The sequence below is a fragment of the Rhinoraja longicauda genome, chromosome 34 (assembly GCF_053455715.1).
Source record: "Rhinoraja longicauda isolate Sanriku21f chromosome 34, sRhiLon1.1, whole genome shotgun sequence".
Lineage (NCBI taxonomy): Eukaryota > Metazoa > Chordata > Chondrichthyes > Rajiformes > Arhynchobatidae > Rhinoraja > Rhinoraja longicauda.
In genome coordinates, this window is record NC_135986.1 from 7,720,587 (window position 1) to 7,740,241 (window position 19,655).

General features: G+C 50.0%; 1 protein-coding gene across 1 annotated transcript in view; it reads left to right on the forward strand.

The window, feature by feature from the left end:
- The window catches only part of LOC144609312 (misshapen-like kinase 1), a 63,199-nt gene that overhangs the window by 20,850 nt on the left and 22,694 nt on the right, over positions 1 to 19,655 (forward strand). Inside the window, exons 3-7 of the mRNA XM_078427743.1 lie at positions 2,458 to 2,637; positions 6,121 to 6,375; positions 11,509 to 11,594; positions 14,947 to 15,059; positions 19,182 to 19,285. Of these exons, the coding sequence (XP_078283869.1) occupies positions 2,458 to 2,637; positions 6,121 to 6,375; positions 11,509 to 11,594; positions 14,947 to 15,059; positions 19,182 to 19,285 (738 nt within the window). The remainder of the gene's footprint in view (positions 1 to 2,457; positions 2,638 to 6,120; positions 6,376 to 11,508; positions 11,595 to 14,946; positions 15,060 to 19,181; positions 19,286 to 19,655) is intronic.

Sequence of the window (19,655 nt, forward strand, 5' to 3'; positions counted from 1 at the left end):
ATCCTACACCCACTAGGGACAATTTCTTTTTACATTTACCCATATGGTGGCGCAGCGGTAGAGTTGCTGCCTCACAGCGCCAGAGACCCAAGTTCAACCCTGACTATGGATGCTGTCTGTACGGAGTTTGTACGTTCACCCCGTGACCTCTTGGGTTTTCTCCGAGATCTCCGGTTTCCTCCCACACTCCAAAGACGTACACTTTTGTAGGTGTAGGAAAAAAACTGTAGATGCTGGTTTAAATCGAAGGTAGACACAAAATGCTGGAGTAACTCAGCGGGTCAGGCAGCATCTCTGGAGAGAAGGATACTTCAAAACCTGAGGTAGACACAAAATGCTGGAGTAACTCAGCAGGTCAGGCAGCATCTCTGGAGAGAAGGAATGGGTGACGTTTCAGGTTGAGACCCTTCTGAAGAAAGGTCTCGACCCGAAACATCACCCATTCCTTCTCTCCCGAGATGCTGCCTGACCAGCTGAGTTACCCTAGCATTTTGTGTCTACCTCAGGTTTGTAGGTTAATTGGCTTGGTGTAATTGTAACTTGTCCCTAGTGTGTGTAGGATAGTGTGAGGGGATCGCTGGTCAGCACGGACGCAGTGGGCCAAAGGGCCTGTTTCCGCGCTGCATCTCAAAAACGAAACTAAATCTGAGCAATATCCTTCCCTCTGATATTTTTTCTCTGTGCTCTGCCCGTGGGGGTACTTGTGTTTGTCTTGATTGTATTCATTGTCTGATTTATATCACATTACTTGACTGTAGACGCAAAATGGTGGAGTAACTCAGCGGGTCACACAGCATCTCCGTAGAGAAGGAATGGGTGACGTTTCAGGCCGAGACCCTTCTTCAGTCTGAAACGTCAACCATTCCTTCTCTCCCGATATGCTGCCTGTCCCGCTGAGTTACTCCAGCATTTTGTGTCTACCTTCGATTTAAACCAGCATCTGCAGCTATTTTCCTACACATCCTGCAAATGTGTAGGAAACATTTCCACTGCAAATTCTCCTCAAGGTATGTCCACTTTGAAGAAGTTCTTCTCCTCCTCTCTTCGACGAGAGTTTATCAACATCCTCTCTCACTGCTCCCCCTCTGTGATTCCTCCTGCCCTCCAGCTCTATGACCACGTTTTGACCCAGACTCGCTATTAAAGTACCTGAAAGAAGGGTCTCGACCCAAAACGTCACCCATTCCTACTCTCCAGAGACGCTGCCTGACCCGCTCAGTTACTCCAGCATTTTGTGTCCAGCTTCGATTTAAAGCAGCATCTGCAGTTATTTTCCTGCACGTTACTTGACTGCCTTGACGTTTGGACAAGATGGCAACAAAGTGTGGTGATTCTTTGCCTGCCTAGTTGACTGATTTGACTGGATTGTCTGATTTGACTGGATCGCAGGCAAAGCTAAAAGATCTTCACTCTTCCTCGGCACACGCACATGCACACGCACATCCACCGAGATGCGGCACAGAACGCCACAGAGATCCTTCTGTCCTGTGCCTCTCAAACTTTACAATCCACCGCCTTCTGTCGTGGGATAGACTGAGACTGACTCTCCCCCCAATCTTTGCACATCCCCTAAGCCTTTCCACTTTAATTTCATGTTTTTTTTGTGTTTTTAATGACTGTTGGCTGATCAATTTCCCTCCTGGGATAAATAAAGTTCTGTCATAGAGTGATACAGTGTGGAAACAGGCCCTTCGGCCCAACTCGCCCACACCGGCCAACAGTGTCTCAGCTACCCTAGTCCCACCTGCCTGCGCTTGGTCCATATCCCTTCAAGCCTGTCCTATCCATGTACCTGTCCAACTGTTTCTTAAATGATGGGTTGGTTTTAAAAAAATTTAGATTTAGAGATACAGCGCGGAAACAGGCCCTTCGGCCCACCGGGTCCGCGCCGCCCAGCGATCCCGCACATTAACACTTATCTACACCCACTAGGGACAATTTTTACATTTGCCCAGCCAATTAACCTACATACTTGCATGTCTTTGGAGTGTGGGAGGAAACCGAAGATCTCGGAGAAAACCCACGCAGGTCACGGGGAAAACGTACGAACTCCGTACAGACGGCGCCCGTAGTCAGGATCGAACCTGTGTCTCCGGCGCTGCATTTGCTGTAAGGCAGCAACTCTACCGCTGCGCCACCGTGCCACCCTGATAGTCCAACCTCAACTACCTCCTCTGGCAGCTCATTCCATACACCCACCACCCTCTGTGTGAAAATGTTACCCCTCAGATTCCTATTAAATCTTTTCCCCTTCACCTTGAACCTATGTCCTCTGGTCCTCGATTCCCCTACTCTGGGCAAGAGACTCTGTGTGTCTACTCGATCTATTCCTCTCATGGTTTTTGTGCACCTCTATAAGATCACCCCTCATCCTCCTGCGCTCCATGCCCCGCGCGCCCTATCGTGTATCGTGTCGTGACAGTAATGGACCTGAACCCAATTGCTCTGTGTGTCAAGGTGGAGGAGCGCTCCAAAATGAACCGGCAGAACTCTCCCGCTGCGAAGCCGAAGATGGGGACCACCATATCCGACCCGTCGCTGCAGTCCCTCTCTGAGCCGGTCCCAAACAATTCCACCCAAGCCTCTCAGACGCCGCCCATGCACCGCCCAGTGGAGCCACAGGGAGCCCAGTCAAAGGTGGGTGCGTGCCCGTGAGGGGCTACTTTTATCCTTCCTCTGGGCGGGTGGTCAACCACGGGCTCTGGATAACTTCACGGACACAAATGGTTCGCAGATTCTCCCTGCTCTTGTCAACAGTTACTGCTCCGTCCCGAATACCACTGAAGATAGACGCAAGATGCTGCAGTACTTTAGAAGATTGAGTGAGGGGGGATCTTATAGAAACGTACAACATTCTTAAGGGGTTGGACAGGCTAGATGCGGGAAGATTGTTCCCGATGTTGGGGAAGTCCAGAACAAGGGGTCACAGTTTAAGGATAAGGGGGAAGTCTTTTAGGACTGAGATGAGAAAGTTTTTTTTCCACACAGAGAGTGCTGAATCTGTGGAATTCTCTACCACAGAAGGTAGTTGAGGCCAGTTCATTGGCTATATTTAAGAGGGAGTTAGATGTGGCCCTTGTGGCTAAAGGGATCAGGGGGTATGGAGAGAAGGCAGGTACAGGATACTGAGTTGGATGATCAGCCATGATCATATTGAATGGCGGTGCAGGCTCGAAGGGCCGAATGGCCTACTCCTGCACCTATTTTCTATGTTTCTATGTAACTCAGCGGGACAGGCAGCATCTCTGAATAGAAGGAATGGGCGACGTTTTCTGGTTGAGACCCTTCTTCAGACTGAGACTCTCGACCCGAAAGTTCACCCTTTCCTTCTCTCCAGAGACGTTGCCTGACCCGCTGAGTTACTCCAGCATTTGGGGTCTAGAGTTTAAACCAGCATCTGCAGTTCCTCCCTACCCAATATCATAATCTTAATCATAATCATGCTTTATTAGCCAAGTATGTTTTGCAACATATGATGAATTTCATTTGCCACACAGTCACACCAATAAAAAGCTACAGGACACACAAAATACACTTCAACATGAAATGTATTTCCATTAGAAAGCTAATGGCATGTTGGCCTTCATAACGAGAGGATTTCAGTATAGGCGTAAAGAGGTTCTTCTGCAGTTGTACAGGGCCCTGGTAAGACCACATATGGAGTATTGTGTACAGGTTTGGTCTCCTAATTTGAGGAAGGACATCCTTGTAGTTGAGGTAGTGCAGCGTAGGTTCACGAGATTGATCCCTAGGATGGCGGGACTGTCATATGAGGAAAGATTGAAAAGACTGGGCTTGTATTCACTGGAGTTTAAAAGTGTGGGAGGGGATCTTATAGAAACATATAAAATCATAAAAGGACTGGACAAGCTAGATGCAGGAAAAATGTTCCCAATGTTGGGGGAGTCCAGAACCAGGGGCCACACAGTCTTAGAATAAAGGCGAGGCCATTTAAACCTGAGGTGAGAAAAAGCTTTTTACCCAGAGAGTTGTGAATTTGTGGAATTCTCTGCCACAGAGGGCAGTGGAGGCCAAATCACTGGATGGATTTAAGAGAGAGTTAGATAGAGCTCTAGGGGCTAGTGGAATCAAGGGATATGGGGAGAAGGCAGGCACGGGTTACTGATTGTGGATGATCAGCCATGATCACATTGAATGGCGGTGCTGGCTCGAAGGGCTGAATGGCCTCCTCCTGCACCTATTTTCTATGTTTCTATGAACATCCACCACAGTGACTCCTCCACATTCCTCACTGTGATGGAAGGCGAAAAATAGTTCAATCTCTTTCCTCCTTTGTTCTCCCTCGAGCCTTCCGTTGACGGGACGATCTTGCTCGCGAGGCGTTTGGGCCCTCGCGTCGTGGCGCTCAAGCTCCTGCATCGGGGGGAGGGAGGGGGGGAGTCTCAGCTTCCCCCGCACCGGGCGATCCGACCTGGGTCGGATCATAATAATATAATAATATAATATATTCCTTTATTTGTCCCACACCGGGGAAATTTGCAGTTAGACAATAGACAATAGGTGCAGGAGGAGGCCATTCGGCCCTTCAAGCCAGCACCGCCATTCAATGTGATCATGGCTGATCATTCTCAATCAGTTACAGCAGCAAAGTGGATAGCAAGAGACATTCGTTATATATAAAAGTAAAGACAAGGATAATTGTCATCATTTACTGTGTTTTTCCTTTACTGTTGACTGGTCTGTTGACGCATCTGCTGGGAGCAGTGCTGGTTGTGCAGTCTCACAGCAGCAGGAAGGGAGGACCTCCTATATCTCTCCTTCACGCACTTGGGGTGAAGGAGTCTGTCACTGAAGGAGCTACTCAGTGCAGTGACAGTGTCCTGCATGGGGTGGGAGTCGTTGTCCAGCAGCCATGTTATCTTTGCCAACATCCTCCTCTCTCCCACCGCCTGCACTGAGTCGAGGGGGCAACCCAGGACAGAGCTGGCCTTCCTGACCAGCTTGTCGAGTCTCTTCCCTTCCACCGCTGAGATGCTGCTGCTCCAGCAGACCACTCCATAGAAAATGGCCGATGCAACCACCGTGTTGTAGAAGGTCCTTAGGAATGCCCCCTGCACTCCTAAGGACCCGAGTCTCCTCAGCAGGTAAAGTCTGCTCTGGCCCTTTTTGTACAGTGCATTGATATTGTTGGTCCAGTCCAGTTTATTGTTGAGGTAAACACCCAGGTACTTATAAGAGTCCACCCTCCCGATGTCCATTCCCTGGATGTTCACCGGTGTGGGAAATCTACCACCATCTCCTACTCATTGAAGCAGATGAAACATTACGGCTGTAGGCTCAGTAAGCGGGCCCCTAATCCGACCTTGCATGTCAAATTGTTTGCATTTCGTACTAGAGAGCGATGTTTTTCCACGCAGAAAACCAACAGAAAATGCCAACTCCGCTGGCGTTTTATTGCTGCTCCTCAACCTCGTTCATAAAACTCCGAAGAAGGGTCCCGGCCAAAATGTCGTCTATCCGTTTCCTTCCGCAGATGCTGCCTGACCCGCTGAGTTCCTCCAGCACTTTGTTTTTTGTTTTTTGTTTGGATTTCAGCATCAATGGCAGGGCACTAGGGAGTGTTGTAAAGCAGAGGGATCTTGGAGTTCAGGTACATAGTTCCTTGCAGTGGCGTCGCAGGTAGACAGGGTAGTCAAGAAGGCTTTTGGAACATTGGCCTTCATCAGTCAGGGTTTGAGCATCAGAATCAGAATCAGAATAACCTTTATTGTCATCCAAAAAAAACAAGTCTTTTGGACGTAATTTTGTCACCCACAGTCCAACAAACAATAAGAGCAATAAAAAATAAGCAATTACACACACAATCACACAAAAAGAAACATCCCTCACAGTGAGTCTCCTCCAGTCTCCTCCTCACTGTGATGGAAGGCCAGAATGCCTTTTCTCTTCCCCTGCCGTCTTCTCCCGCGGTCAGGCTGTTGGCGTTGCCACGTTCCAGGTTGCAGTTAGTCATAGAGTCACACAGTGTGGACAACTTGCCCACACCGACCAACATGTCCCATCTCCACGAGTCCCACTTGCCTGCGTTTGGCCCCGTGTCCCTCTAAACCAGTCCTCCCCATGTAACTGACTAAATGCACACCTCAAACTCTCTTTCAGTTTCAAGTGGCGCACCTAGTTGCACTGAAACCGTCCGTGCAGGTTCCACGGTCTCAGTCGCTCCAAGACCAGCCGACCAAGAACGTCGCCGCCTTCCCCAGCCAGGAGCAGGAGCAGGAGCCGGCACCGGTGAAGCGCGGTGAGATGCTGCGCCAGAACTCGGACCCCACCTCCGAGACCCCCGTGCTGCCTCCCCGCACCATCCGGGACGACTCTGGCCCGTGGGTGAAGAAGGCAGAAGAAGCACCGCCAAAGGTAATGCTAGTCTAGTCTAGTTTAGAGATACAGCGTGGAAACAGGCCCTTCTGCCCACCGAGTCTGCGCCGACCAGCGATCCCCACGCACTAGGGACAATTTACACTTGTATCAAGCCAATTAACCTACAAACCTGTAGGTCTTTGGAGTGTGGCAGGAAACTGAAAAGACTGGAGCGACTAGATTTAGATGTATTAGATTTAGAGATACCGCGCGGAAACAGGCCCTTCGGCCCACCGAGTCCGCGCCGCCCAGCGATCCCCGCACACTAACACTATCCCACACACACTAGGGACAATTTTTACATTCACCCAGTCAATTAAGCTACATACCTGTACGTCTTTGGACTAGGCTTGTATACACTGGAATTTAGAAGTATGAGAGGAGATCTTATCGAAACGATATAAGATTATTAAGGGGTTGGACACGTTAGAGGCAGGAAACATGTTCCCGATGTTGGGGGAGTCCAGAACCAGGGGCCACAGTTTAAGAATAAGGGGTCGGCCATTTAGAACGGAAATGAGGAAAAACTTTTTCAGTCAGAGAGTTGTAAATCTGTGGAATTCACTACCTCAGAAGGCAGTGGAGGCCAATTCTCTGAATGCATTCAAGAGAGAGCTGGATAGAGCTCTTAAGGATAGCAGAGTCAGGGGGTATGGGGAGAAGACAGGAACGGGGTACTGATTGAAAATGATCAGCCATGATCACATTGAATGGTGGTGCTGGCTCGAAGGGCCGAATGGCCTCCTCTTGCACCTATTGTCTATTATCTCGGAGAAAACCCACGCAGTCTTGGGGAGATCTCCGTACAGACAGCCCCGTAGTCGGGATTGAACCCGGGTCTCTAGCGCTGTAAGACAGCAACTCTAGCCACTGTTACCTTAGCTTGGCCTTTGCATCAGTCAGAGTATTGATTATAGGTTATAGACGTTGGGAGGTCATGTTGCAGTCATACAAGGATGTGCTGGCTCTGGAGAGGGTCCAGAGGAGGTTTACGAGAATGATCCCGGGAATGACTGGGTTTAATATACGATGAGCGTTTGTGGGCACTGGGCCTGTACTCGCTGGAGCTTAGAAGGATGAGGGGGGACCTCATTGAAACGTACAGAATAGTGAGCGGCCTGGATAGAGTGGATGTGGAGAGGATGTTTCCACTGGTGGGAGAGTCTAGGACTAGAGGGCACAGCCTCAGAATTAAAGGACGTCCCTTTAGGAAGGAGATGAGGAGGAATTTCTTTAGTCAGAGGGCGGTGAATCTGTGGAATTCATTGCCACAGACGGCTGTGGAGGCCACAAGTCAGTGGATATTATTCAGGCAGAGATAGATAGATTGTTGATTAGTGCGGGTGTCAGGGGTTATGGGGAGAAGGCAGGAGAATGGGGTGAATGGGGTAAAGAGGGAGAGATAGATCAGCCATGATTGAACGTCGGAGAAGGCTAGAGGGGCCGGATGGCTTAATTCTGCTCCTATCCTTTATGATCCTTATAAGATGTTGGTGAGGCCACATTCAGACTATTGTGTTCAGTTCTGGGGACCATGTTACAGGAAAGATGGTGTCAAGTTGGAAAGGGACAGAGAAGATTTACGAGGATGTTGTCAGGAGGGCCTGAGCTACAGGGAGAGGTTGAGCAGGCTGGGACTCTATTCCTTGGAGCGCAGGAGGATGAGGGGTGATCTGATAGAGGGGTACAAAATCATGAGAGGAATCAACCGAGTTTCTTGCCCAGAGTGGTGGAATCGAGAACCATAGGTTTAAGGTGAAGGGGGAAAGATTTAAGAGGAATCTGAGGGGTGACCTTTACAGGAATCTTGAGTGGTACACAGGTGGTGGTGGGTGCATGGAACAAGCTGCCAGAGGAGGTAGTTGAGGCTGGGGCTATCACATCGTTTAAGAAACAGTTAGACAGGTACATGGATAGGACAGGTTTGGAGGGATATGGGCCAAACGCAGGCAGGTGGGACTAGTGTAGCTGGGACATGTTGGCCGGTGTGGGCAAGTTGGGCCGAAGGGCCTGTTTCCACGCAGTTTGACTCTGAGCTTGTCCAAAACAAAGAGAATCGCGTACCTGTTGTACGCTCAAACAAATTGGCAATGCTTCTGCTATCTTAACATATTAGTGTAGCTGAGTAGATTGAATTGTCTTATATTCGTTGGGTCGTGTGGATTGACCCGTAGTGTCGTTCAGCCTGGGAACAGGCCCTTTGGCCCAACTTCCACATGTTGACCAAGGTGCCCCATCTACACTCATCCCACCTGCCTTTCTTTGCCCCATAACCTTCTGAACCTTTCCTATCCATGAGCCTGTCCAAAGGTCTTTTAAATGTTGTTATAGTACCGAGCATGTCTTTGAGTTAAGGCTAAAGAACGCAAAGTGCTGGAGTAAACTCAGTGGGTCGGGCAGCATCTCTGGAGGACACGGACAGGTGACGTTTCAGGTCGGGACCCTGCTTCACACATTGTGTGTGGAGGGGAAGGAGGAAAGGTAGTTGAAAGCGAGGCAGGTAACAGGTGAACAACGTCAATGGCCAGCTGGTTGGAGCAAAGGCCTGAGGTTAAAACAGAAGATAAAAGGGTTGAAGGGTTGCAAATTGTGAAGCTAGAGGAAGGAATGTGTTAGGAGATCAATAGGTTTGAGAGGAGGGGGGGTAGAAACATATAAAATAGGTGCAGGAGGAGGCCATTTGGCCCTTCGAGCCAGCACCACCATTCATTGTGATCATGGCTGATCATCCACAATCAGTAACCCGTGCCTGCCTTCTCCCCACATTCCTTGATTCCGCTGGCCCCTAGAGCTCTATCTAACTCTCTCTTAAATCCATCCAGTGATTTGGCCTCCACTGCCCTCTGTGGCAGAGAATTCCACACATTCACAACTCTCTGGGTGAAGAAGTGTTTTCTCAGCATAACATATAAAAATTTCACTTGATAAAGTTCGACGTATATAAGTCATATATACAGTACAAAACAATATGCCTGTAATGCTTTCAGAATTAGAAGAGATGTATTCCACAATTTTTCACATTTTTGGTAATACACGTGACTAAGAATGGCTTCTTGAACAACCAGAATTTGATAGCAGAAATCAGCGCAGATAACTAAAACTTTGTATGGAAGGTTTTAACTATTTTAAAGGAGGAGAGGTGATCTTATGGAGGTGTACAAAATCGTGAGAGGAATAGATCAAATAGATGCACAGAGTCTCTTGCCCAGAGTAGGGGAATCGAGAACCAGAGGACATAGTTTTAAGGTGAAGGGGGAAAAGATTTAATAGAAACCGAGAGGTAACTTTTTAACGCAAAGGGTGGTGGGTGTATGGAACGAGCTGACGGAGGAGGTAGTTGAGGCAGGGGCTGTTGCAATGTTTAAGAAGCATTTAGACAGGTACATGGATGGGACAGGTTTGGAGGGATATGGACCAAGCGCAGGCAGGTGAGACTAGTGTAGATGGGACATGTTGGCCGGGGTGTGGGCAGGTTGGGCTTGTTTCCACACTGTAAGACTCTATGACTCTATGAGTGGTATATGTTGAAGAAGAGATTTCAGAGGCTGGGGTCTGGATGACTCACAGGACAACAGCTGATTTAGACTTCAGAGATACAGCTCGGAAACAAGCCTTTCGGCCCACTGAGTCCGCGCCGATATCACTATCCCTGCACACTGGGGACAATCTACAATTTTTACCAGAGCCAATTAACCTACAAACCTGTACTTCTTTGGAGTGTGGGAGGAAACCGGAGCACCCGGAGAAAACCCACGCGGGTCACGGGGAGAACGTACAAACTCAGTACAGACAACCACCCGTAGACACGATCGAACCTGAGTCTCTGGCGCTGTGAGGCAGCAACTCTACCTCTGCGCCACCGTGCCGCCCCTGATGGTGGGTTAAAGGGCAAAGGAGAGAGGCAGACACAGGGAATGGCTTACAAATAAAAGACAAAAAGTGCTGGAGTAACTCGGCAGGTCGGGCAGCATCTCTGGAGGCAATGGTCGGACGATATCTCGAATCGGGACCCTTCAGACTTTTCAGAGAAGCAGACTTTTCTTTGGTATCTTCCCTATCTGAACTAACAACAAAAAAAACTCTGATTATCTCACTGTCTTTTGTACCAATGAATGTAGCAAATTAGCTGTAATTCTACCCAGTTAAGTTACTGTAGTTTAATCATTGATTGCATGTAAACTTCTTTGAGTTAGTTCCTGGAGATGAAGTAGGAAAAATAACTGCAGATGCTGGTTTAAATTGAAGGCAGGAACAAAATGCTGGAGTAACTCAGCAGGTCAGGCAGGATCTCTGGGGAGAAGGAATGGGTGATGTTTCAGGCATCCCGCCCCTACCCCTGACATCAGTCTGAAGAAGGGTCTCGACCTGAAACGTCACCCATTCCTTCTCTCCAGAGATGCTGCCTGACCTGCTGAGTTACTCCAGCATTTTAGACAATAGACAATAGGTCCAGGAGTAGGCCATTCGGCCCTTCGAGCCAGCACCACCATTCAATGTGATCATGGCTGATCATTCACAATCAGTACCCCGTTCCTGCCCTCTCCCCATACCCCCTGACTCCGCTATCCTTAAGAGCTCTATATAACTCTCTCTTGAATGCATTCAGAGAATTGGCCTCCACTGCCTTCTGAGGCAGAGAATTCCACAGATTCACAACTCTCTGACTGAAAAAGTTTTTCCTCATCTCCGTTCTAAATGGCCTACCCCTTATTCTTAAACTGTGGCCCCTGGTTCTGGACTCCCCCAACATTGGGAACATGTTTCCTGCCTCTAACGTGTCCAACCCCTTAATAATCTTATATGTTTCGATAAGATCCCCTCTCATCCTTCTAAATTCCAGTGTGTACAAGCCCAGTCGTTCCAGTCTTTCAACATATGACAGTCCCGCCATTCCGGGAATTAACCTGGTAAAACTACGCTGCACGCCCTCGATAGCAAGAATATCCTTTGTGTCTACCTTCGATTTTTACCAGCATCTGCAGTTTTTTTTCCTACAAGTCCAAGGTGTAGTTGTCCACCAGAGAAAGATGAAGCCACACACGAGATCTCACAGCCGTAAATCCACGCATAATCCAGGGTGGGCTTATTCTTGTAAACTGCATTGAACTGTGTTTTTGTTTTTGGCTGAAGGTTCCTCAAAGAACGACCTCCATAGCCACAGCATTGAATAGCAGCAGCGCTTTGCTAAACCGCCCAGGACAGGCGCCGCGTGCAAGGTAATGCCAATGACTCGATGCGGTAACAGTTAACATAGAAAACATGGAAGATAGGTGGAGGAGGAGGCCATTCGGCCCTTCGAGCCAGCACCGACATTCATTGTGATCATGGCTGACCGTCCACAATCAGTAACCCGTGCCTGACTTCTCCCCATATCCCTTGATTCCACTTGCCCCTAGAGCTCTATCTAACTCTCTTTTAAATCCATCCAGTGAATCGGCCTCCACTGCCCTCTGTGGCAGAGAATTCCACAAATTCACAACTCTCTGGGTGAAAAAGTTCCTTCTCACCTCAGGTTTAAATGGCCTCCCCTCTATTCTTAGACTGTGTGGGCCCTGGTTCTGGACTCCCCCAACATTGGGAACATTTTTCCTGCATCTAGCTTGTCCAGTCCTTTTATGATTTTATATGTTTCTATAAGATCCCCCTCTCATCCTTCTAAACTCCAGTGAATACAAGCAAAGTATTTCCAATCTTTCCTCGTATGACAGTCCCTCCATCCCGGGGATTAACCTGGTGAACCTACGCTGCACTGCCTCAATTACAAGGATGTCCTTCCTCAAATTAGGGTTTTTTTCTCATCTCAGTTTTCAATGGCCTACCCTTTATTCTTAGTCTGTGTGGCCCCTGGTTCTGGACTCCCCCAACTTTGGGGGTATCCCTTTGTATCCCAGTTGTATCCCTTCCAGCTTTCATAAGTATTCTCCATACCTTACGCACAGGTTTTAGTACAACAGTATAACAGTATAACAGAGCTTTATTTGTCATTCGGTACCAAGGTACCGAACGAAACTACATAGCAGTCATACAAAAAAAGAACACAAGACACATAACCCCAACACAAACGTCCATCACAGTGACTCCAAACACCCCCTCACTGTGATGGAGGCAACAAAAATTCCACTCTCTTCCCCACGCCCACGGACAGACAGCTCGTCCCCGACCGACCCGCACAGTCCCCGCAAGGGGATGGAAGTCCCCGCGGCCGAGTCGCACCGGGCGCTGAAACGTCTCGCGGCCGAACCGGGCGATGGAAGGCCCCGCGACCAAGCCTTGCACAGCTAAGTCCCGTGGTCGAGCCGCACCGGGCGATGTTAAGTCCCGCGGCCGAGCCGCACCAGCGATGAAAAGTCCCGCGGCCGAGCCGCACCAGCGATGTAAAGCCCCGCGGCCGAGCCGCACCGGGCGATGTTAAGTCCAGCGGCCGAGCCGCACCAGTGATGAAAAGTCCCGCGGCCGAGCCGCACCAGCGATGTAAAGCCCCGCGGCCGAGCCGCACCGGGCGATGTTAAGTCCCGCGGCCGAGCCGCACCGGGCGATGTTAAGTCCCGCGGCCGAGCCGCACCGGGCGATGTTAAGTCCAGCGGCCGAGCCGCACCAGCGATGAAAAGTCCCGCGGCCGAGCCGCACCAGCGATGTAAAGCCCCGCGGCCGAGCCGCACCGGGCGATGTTAAGTCCCGCGGCCGAGCCGCACCGGGCGATGTTAAGTCCCGCGGCCGAGCCGCACCAGCGATGAAAAGTCCCGCGGCCGAGCTGCGCCGGGCGATGTAAAGTCCCGCGGCCGAGCCGCACCGGGCGATGTTAGGCTACGTGGCCGAGCTGCACCGGGCACTGTTAAGTCCAGCGGCCGAGCCGCACCGGGCGATGTTAGGCCCCGCGGCCGAGCCGCACCCTGCGCCGTGAGGAAGAGATCTAAAAGAGAAAAGTTTCCCCCACCACCCCCCCCACCCCACACCACCCACACCACCACCCCCCACACATACACAACCAAAAAAATACAAAAACCATCCCAACACCGACACACAACAAAACAAAAAAAAAGGAAAAAAGACGAACTGACTGCTAGCGAGCCGCAGACGTTAGGCGCCGCCACTTTAGAGATACAGCAGGGAAACGGCCCCATCAGCCCACCGAGCCCGCAGTGACTCCACCACTAAAGGGGGAGGAGTTGGGGATGATCAAACACATCACAAAGACAGCCTTCTTCCACCTCAAAAACATTGCCCGTCTCCGTCCATCCCTCTCCTCCACAGCTGCAGAAACCCTCATCCACGCCTTCATCACCTCCCGTCTGGACTACTGCAACAGCCTCCTCTATGGCGCACCCTCAAAAATCATCAATAAACTTCAATACATTCAAAACTCCGCTGCCCGTCTACTCACACACACACCTCGATCCGTGACCATATCACCCCCGTCCTTTATAAACTCCACTGGCTCCCCATCCCCCAGAGAATCCAGTACAAAATCCTCCTCATAACCTATAAAGCCCTCCATAACCTGGCCCCATCTTACCTGACCGACCTCCTCCACAGGCACACTCCCACCTGCACCCTCCGCTCTGCCGCTGCCAATCTCCAATCCCCCCACATCCGGACTAAACTCAGATCCTGGGGGGACAGGGCTTTCTCCATCGCTGCTCCCACCCTATGGAACTCACTACCCCAAACCGTTAGAGACTCCTCCACACTCACCACATTCAAAACATCGCTGAAGTCTCACCTGTTCAGTACTGCCTTCAACCACTGAAGGTCACCTCACCTTCTGTCTCCTTTCTCTGTTCATTTATTTATTTACTTATTTATCTATTTATTCATTTCCCTATGTTCTCAAAATCTCTGTAAAGCGTCTTTGAGTATATGAAAAGCGCTATATAAATAAAATGTATTATTATTATTATTATTATTATGATCACAGTGAATGGCGGTGCTGGCTCGAAGGGCCAAATGGCCTCCTCCTGCAACTATTTTCTATTGAGTTTGATAGCCACAGGGAAGAAGGATCTCCTGTGGCGTTGTGTGGTGCATGTTGGTGGGACCAGCCTGTTGCTGAAGGTGCTCCTCAGGTTGGCCAGTGTGTCACGGGGGAGAGGGAGGGAGCTGTATTGTCCCAGCATGCTCCGCAGTTTGAGGAGCGCCCTCCCCTCCGAGACCCCCTCCCGTAAATCCAATCCAACTTCCCCCCTACCCCTTATTCATAAACTGTGGCCCCTTGTTCTGGACTCCCCCAACATTGGGAACATGTTTCCTGCCTCTAACGTGTCCAACCCCTTAATAATCTTATACGTTTCGATAAGATCTCCTCTCATCCTTCTAAATTCCAATTTCTTGAATTCATCTAAACTGGCAAACGGGTGTTTAAACTGTAGGAAGGAACTGCAGATGGTGGTTTACTATTATCTCATCCCAAAATGCTGCAATTCCTCAGCACGACAGTGAATGACACTCAAGGATTAGTAATCTTATACGTTTCAATAAGATCCCCTCTCATCCGTCACGATCATGAAACGCGCAGTCATTTTGCACAAGCTGTGGGGTTATTTAATCACGAATGACTTGATGTGGTTTCAGCAATCCGGACCTGCGCAGGATTGAGCCAGGATGGGAACGGGCGGAGAGCCTTCCACAGATCGGCCCCCACCGAGTACTTGGCACCGGGTCAATGGAGCGCAACAGAATTACAAGTACGGACGCTGGTTTCAAGTACTGTTCAGTTTACGGTCACAGTACCGGGGTACAGTGAAAAGCTTTTGTTGAGTGCTATCCAGTCAGCGGAAAGACAATACATAGTGTAAGAAAATAACTGCAGATGCTGGTACAAATCGAAGGTATTTATTCACAAAATGCTGGAGTAACTCAGCGGGTCAGGCCGCATTTCAGGAGAGAAGGAATGGGCGATGTTTTGGGTCGAGACCCTTCTTCAGTCTGATGTCAGGGGGGCGGGACAAAGGAAGGATATAGGTGGAGACAGGAAGATAGAGGGAGAACTGGGAGTCAGTGGAAGACCCCACCACTGGCCAGATCTTCCCATCCCCTCCCCTTTCTGCGTTCCGCAGAGACCGTTCCCTCCGTAACTCCCTGGTCCACTCGTCCCTTCCTACCCAAACCGCCCCATCCCCGGGCACTTTCCCCTGCAACGGCACGAGATGCAACACCTGTCCCTTTACCTCCCCCCTCGACTCCATCCAAGGACCCAAACAGTCTTTCCAGGTGAGACAGAGGTTCACCTGCACCTCCTCCAACCTCATCTATTGCATCCGCTGCTCTAGAATGTCAACTTCTCTACATCGGCGAAACCAAACGCAGGCTCGGCGATCGCTTCGCTCAACACCTTCGCTCAGTCCACCTTAACCAACCTGATCTTCCGGTGGCTCAGCACTTCAACTCCCACTCCCAGTCTGACCTTCCTGTCATGGGCCTCTTCCAGTGCCATAGTGAGGCCCAGCGCAAATTGGAGGAACAGCACCTCATATTTCGCCTGGGCAGCTTGCAGCCCAGTGGTATGAACATTGACTTCTCCAACTTTAGATAGTTCCTCTGTCCCTCCCGTCCCCTCCCCTTCCCAGTTCTCTCTCTATCTTCCTGTCTCCACCTATATCCTTCCTTTGTCCCGCCCCCCTGACATCAGTCTGAAGAAGGGTCTCGACCCGAAACGTCGCCCATTCCTTCTCTCCTGAGATGCTGAGTTACTCCAGCATTTTGTGAATAATTACCTTCGAAAGACAATACATGATTATATGCAGGGTGTCGGGGGTTTATAGGGATAAGGCAGGAGAGAGGGGTTGAGAGGGGAAAGATAGACCGGCCATGATTGAATGGCGGAGTGGACTTGATGGGCCGAATGGCCTAATTCTGCTGCTATCACTTATGAACAATCGAACCATCCACAGTCTAGAGGTACAGGTGCTCCTCGACTTATGATGGGGGTCACGTTCCTAGAAACCCGTCGTAAACCGAAAGTATCGTAAGCTGGAATGCATTTAATACACGCGATCACGTGGCCGGAAGCAGGCGGTGGCTCGCTAAGGATCGCTGCCGTTTGAACCATCGCAAAGTTGAAATATCGTAAGTCGAAGCATCGTAAGTCAGGGGGCACCTGAATATGATAAAGGGTATAACGTGAAGGACGTTTGGTGCAAGGTGAAGTCCAATCAAAGGTAGTCCGCGGGTCTCCAATGAGGTAGATGGTAGCTCTGGACCGCTCTCTGGTTGTGGTAGGATGGTTCAGTTGCCTGATAACAGCCGGGAAGAAACCGTCTCTGAATCTGGACGTGTCCGTTTTCACACTTCTGTATCTTTTGCCTGATGGGAGAGGGGAGAAGAATTGGATTCCTGTGTGTTTTCAGTACCATCTTCAAGTCAAGTCAATTTTATTTGTAAAGCACATTTAAAAACAACCCACGTTGACCAAAGTGCTGTATAGGATAGGTGACGTTTCGGGTCGGGTCCCTTCTCAGACTGAAGAAGGACCCCGACCCTCTCCTTTTTCTCCAGAGATGCTGCCTGACCTGCTGAGTTATTCAGTAGCAAAGAGAAAGCTAAGAGATGATGATAGAAGTCTTTAAAATTATGTCAAGCTTTGGCAGAGTAGATGTGGAGAAAACATTTTAGCTTGAGGGCAAACTGAGGTTGTAGATTACTTGCTGGATTTTAGAAGAATGAAGGGGGGCCTTATTGAAATTTGCCGAATAGTGAGCGGCCTGGATAGAGTGGATGTGGAGAGGATGTTTCCACTAGGGGGAGAGTCTAGGACCAGAGGGCACAGCCTCAGGAATAAAGGACGTTCCTTCAGAAAGGAGGTGAGGAGGAATTTCTTTAGTCACAGGGTGCTGAATCTGTGGAATTCTTTACCACAGACGGCTGTGGAGGCCAAGTCAATGGATATTTTTAAGGCGGGCATTGTTAGATTCTTGATTAGTGCGGGTGTCAGGGGATATGGGGAGAAGGCAGGAGAATGGGGTTAGGAGGGAGAGATAGATCAGCCATGATTGAATGGCGGAGTAGACTTGATGGGCCGAATGGAGTAATTTGCTCCTTGGAGTTTAGAAGAATGAAGGGGGCCCTTATTGAAACTTGCCGAATAGTGAGCGGCCTGGATAGAGTGGATGTGGAGAGGATGTTTCCACTAGTGGGAGAGTCTAGGACCAGAGGGCATTAAAGGAATAAAAGGACATACTTTCAGAAAGGAAATGAGGAGGAACTATTTTACCACAGAGTGTGAGAAATTGCCACCCCATGGAGGTGCAGAGTGAAATAGCCTAGATGGAGTGCAGGAGAGAGAAGAAATGGGACGATGTGCTGCATGTGTTGAATTAAGCTTCACAGGGGTAGATCCTCAGGGAGCACTAATGCCAATGTGCCTCGGGGGGGGGGGGGTGTCGAGGGCTCTATTCCTCTGCTGTAGACCTAATGACCTACAGGCTGCACTTGGCACAGTGTTTATATTGGCACGCAGGATTGGTTTAGTTTAGTTTAGAGATACAGCGTGGAAACAAGCCCTTCGGCCCACCGATTCTGCACCGACCTGCCATCCCCGCACACTAACACGCACCAGAGACAATTTAACATTTACACATTTTTACCGAGGCCAGTTAACCTACAAAGCTGCACGTCTTTGGAGTGTGGGAGGAAACGGAAGATCCCGGACAAAACCCACGCGGGTCACGGGGAGAATGTACAAACTCCGTACAGACGGCGCCCGTGGTGGGGGTGGAGCCCGGGTCTCTGGCGCGGTGAGGCGGCAACTCTACCACCGCGCCACCGTGCCGCGTGGCTATTTGCAGGCTTTTGAAAATAGCCAATGAAAAGGCATTTGACATTCACAATTAATGGTGTCATTTCTTCGTCCTTTCTGGAGCAAGCTCTTCTGTAACAACGGCTTTGTACATACTCCCTGTGGCCTGCGTGGGTTTTTTAGATGATTATTTTTTTTAGATTTAGAGATACAGCGCAGAAACAGCCCCTTCGGCCCACCGGGTCCGCGCCGCCCAGCGATCCCCGCACATTAACACTATCCTACACACACTAGGGACAATTTTTACATTTACCCAGTCAATTAACCTACATACCTGTACGTCTTTGGAGTGTGGGAGGAAACCGAAGATCTCGGAGAAAACCCATGCAGGTCACGGGGAGAACGTACAAACTCCGTACAGACAACGCCCGTAGTCAGGATGGAACCTGAGTCTCCGGCGCTGCATTCGCTGTGAGGCGGCAACTCTACCGCTGCGCCACCATGCCGCCCTTTCTTGGCCACCATTAGAGTGCAAAACATTCGAGCGCACAGCAGTCCAGAACTACAATCTACCTCATTGGTGACCCTCGGACTATCTTTGATCGGACTTTATCTTGCACTAAACATTATTCCCTTATCATGTAAATGGATCGATTGTGATCATGTATTGTCTTTCCGTTGACTGGTTGACTTTACGTTCCTCCCACACTCCAAAGACAGATGGGTTTGGAGGCTAATTGGCTTGGTATGAATGTAAAGGTTGTCCCCAGTGTAGAATGGTGTTACGGTGTTAAGGTTTGTCGGCTAATTGGCTTGGTATGAATGTAAAGGTTGTCCCCAGTGTAGGACGGTGTTAGTGTGCGGGGATCGCTGGTTGGTGGGCCGGCCGAAGGGCCTGTTTCGGCGCTGTATCTCCAAACTAAAGTAAACAAGCTGACTGGGTTGGAGGTGGCAGGCTGGGATTATTGTGTGAGGGGGTGAGCCTTGCTGGGCTTTTCTCAGTGGTGTTTCCATGTGACCACCTGGCCGCTGTTGACTTGTTACCCATTCCTGCTTCCACCCCTTCCCCCAGCCACAGCGGCCACTCAGCCCGAAGGCTCACCGCTCATCTCCCAGGATGTGAACCGGGGAAAGCCCGAGGAGATCCGGACTACCTCACGACCCAGCAGACCCGCTGTAAGTACCGAATGCACCTAAAGTCACCGGTCGGTTATTTATTTATTTATTCCATTTGTTGTCACATGTGCCGAGGTACAGTGGAAAGCTTTTACATAGAAACACAGACAACAGGTGCAGGAGGAGGCCACTCGGCCCTTCCAGCCAGCACCGCCATTCATTGTGATCATGGCTGATCATCCACAATCAGTAACCCGTGCCTGCCTTCTCCCCATATCCCTTGATTCCACTAGCCCCTAGAGCTCTGTCTAACTCTCTCTTAAATCCATCCAGTGAATCGGCCTCCACTGCCCTCTGTGGCGGAGAATTCCACAGATTCACAACTCTCTGGGTGTAAAAGCCTTTTATCACCTCAGTTTTAAATGGACTC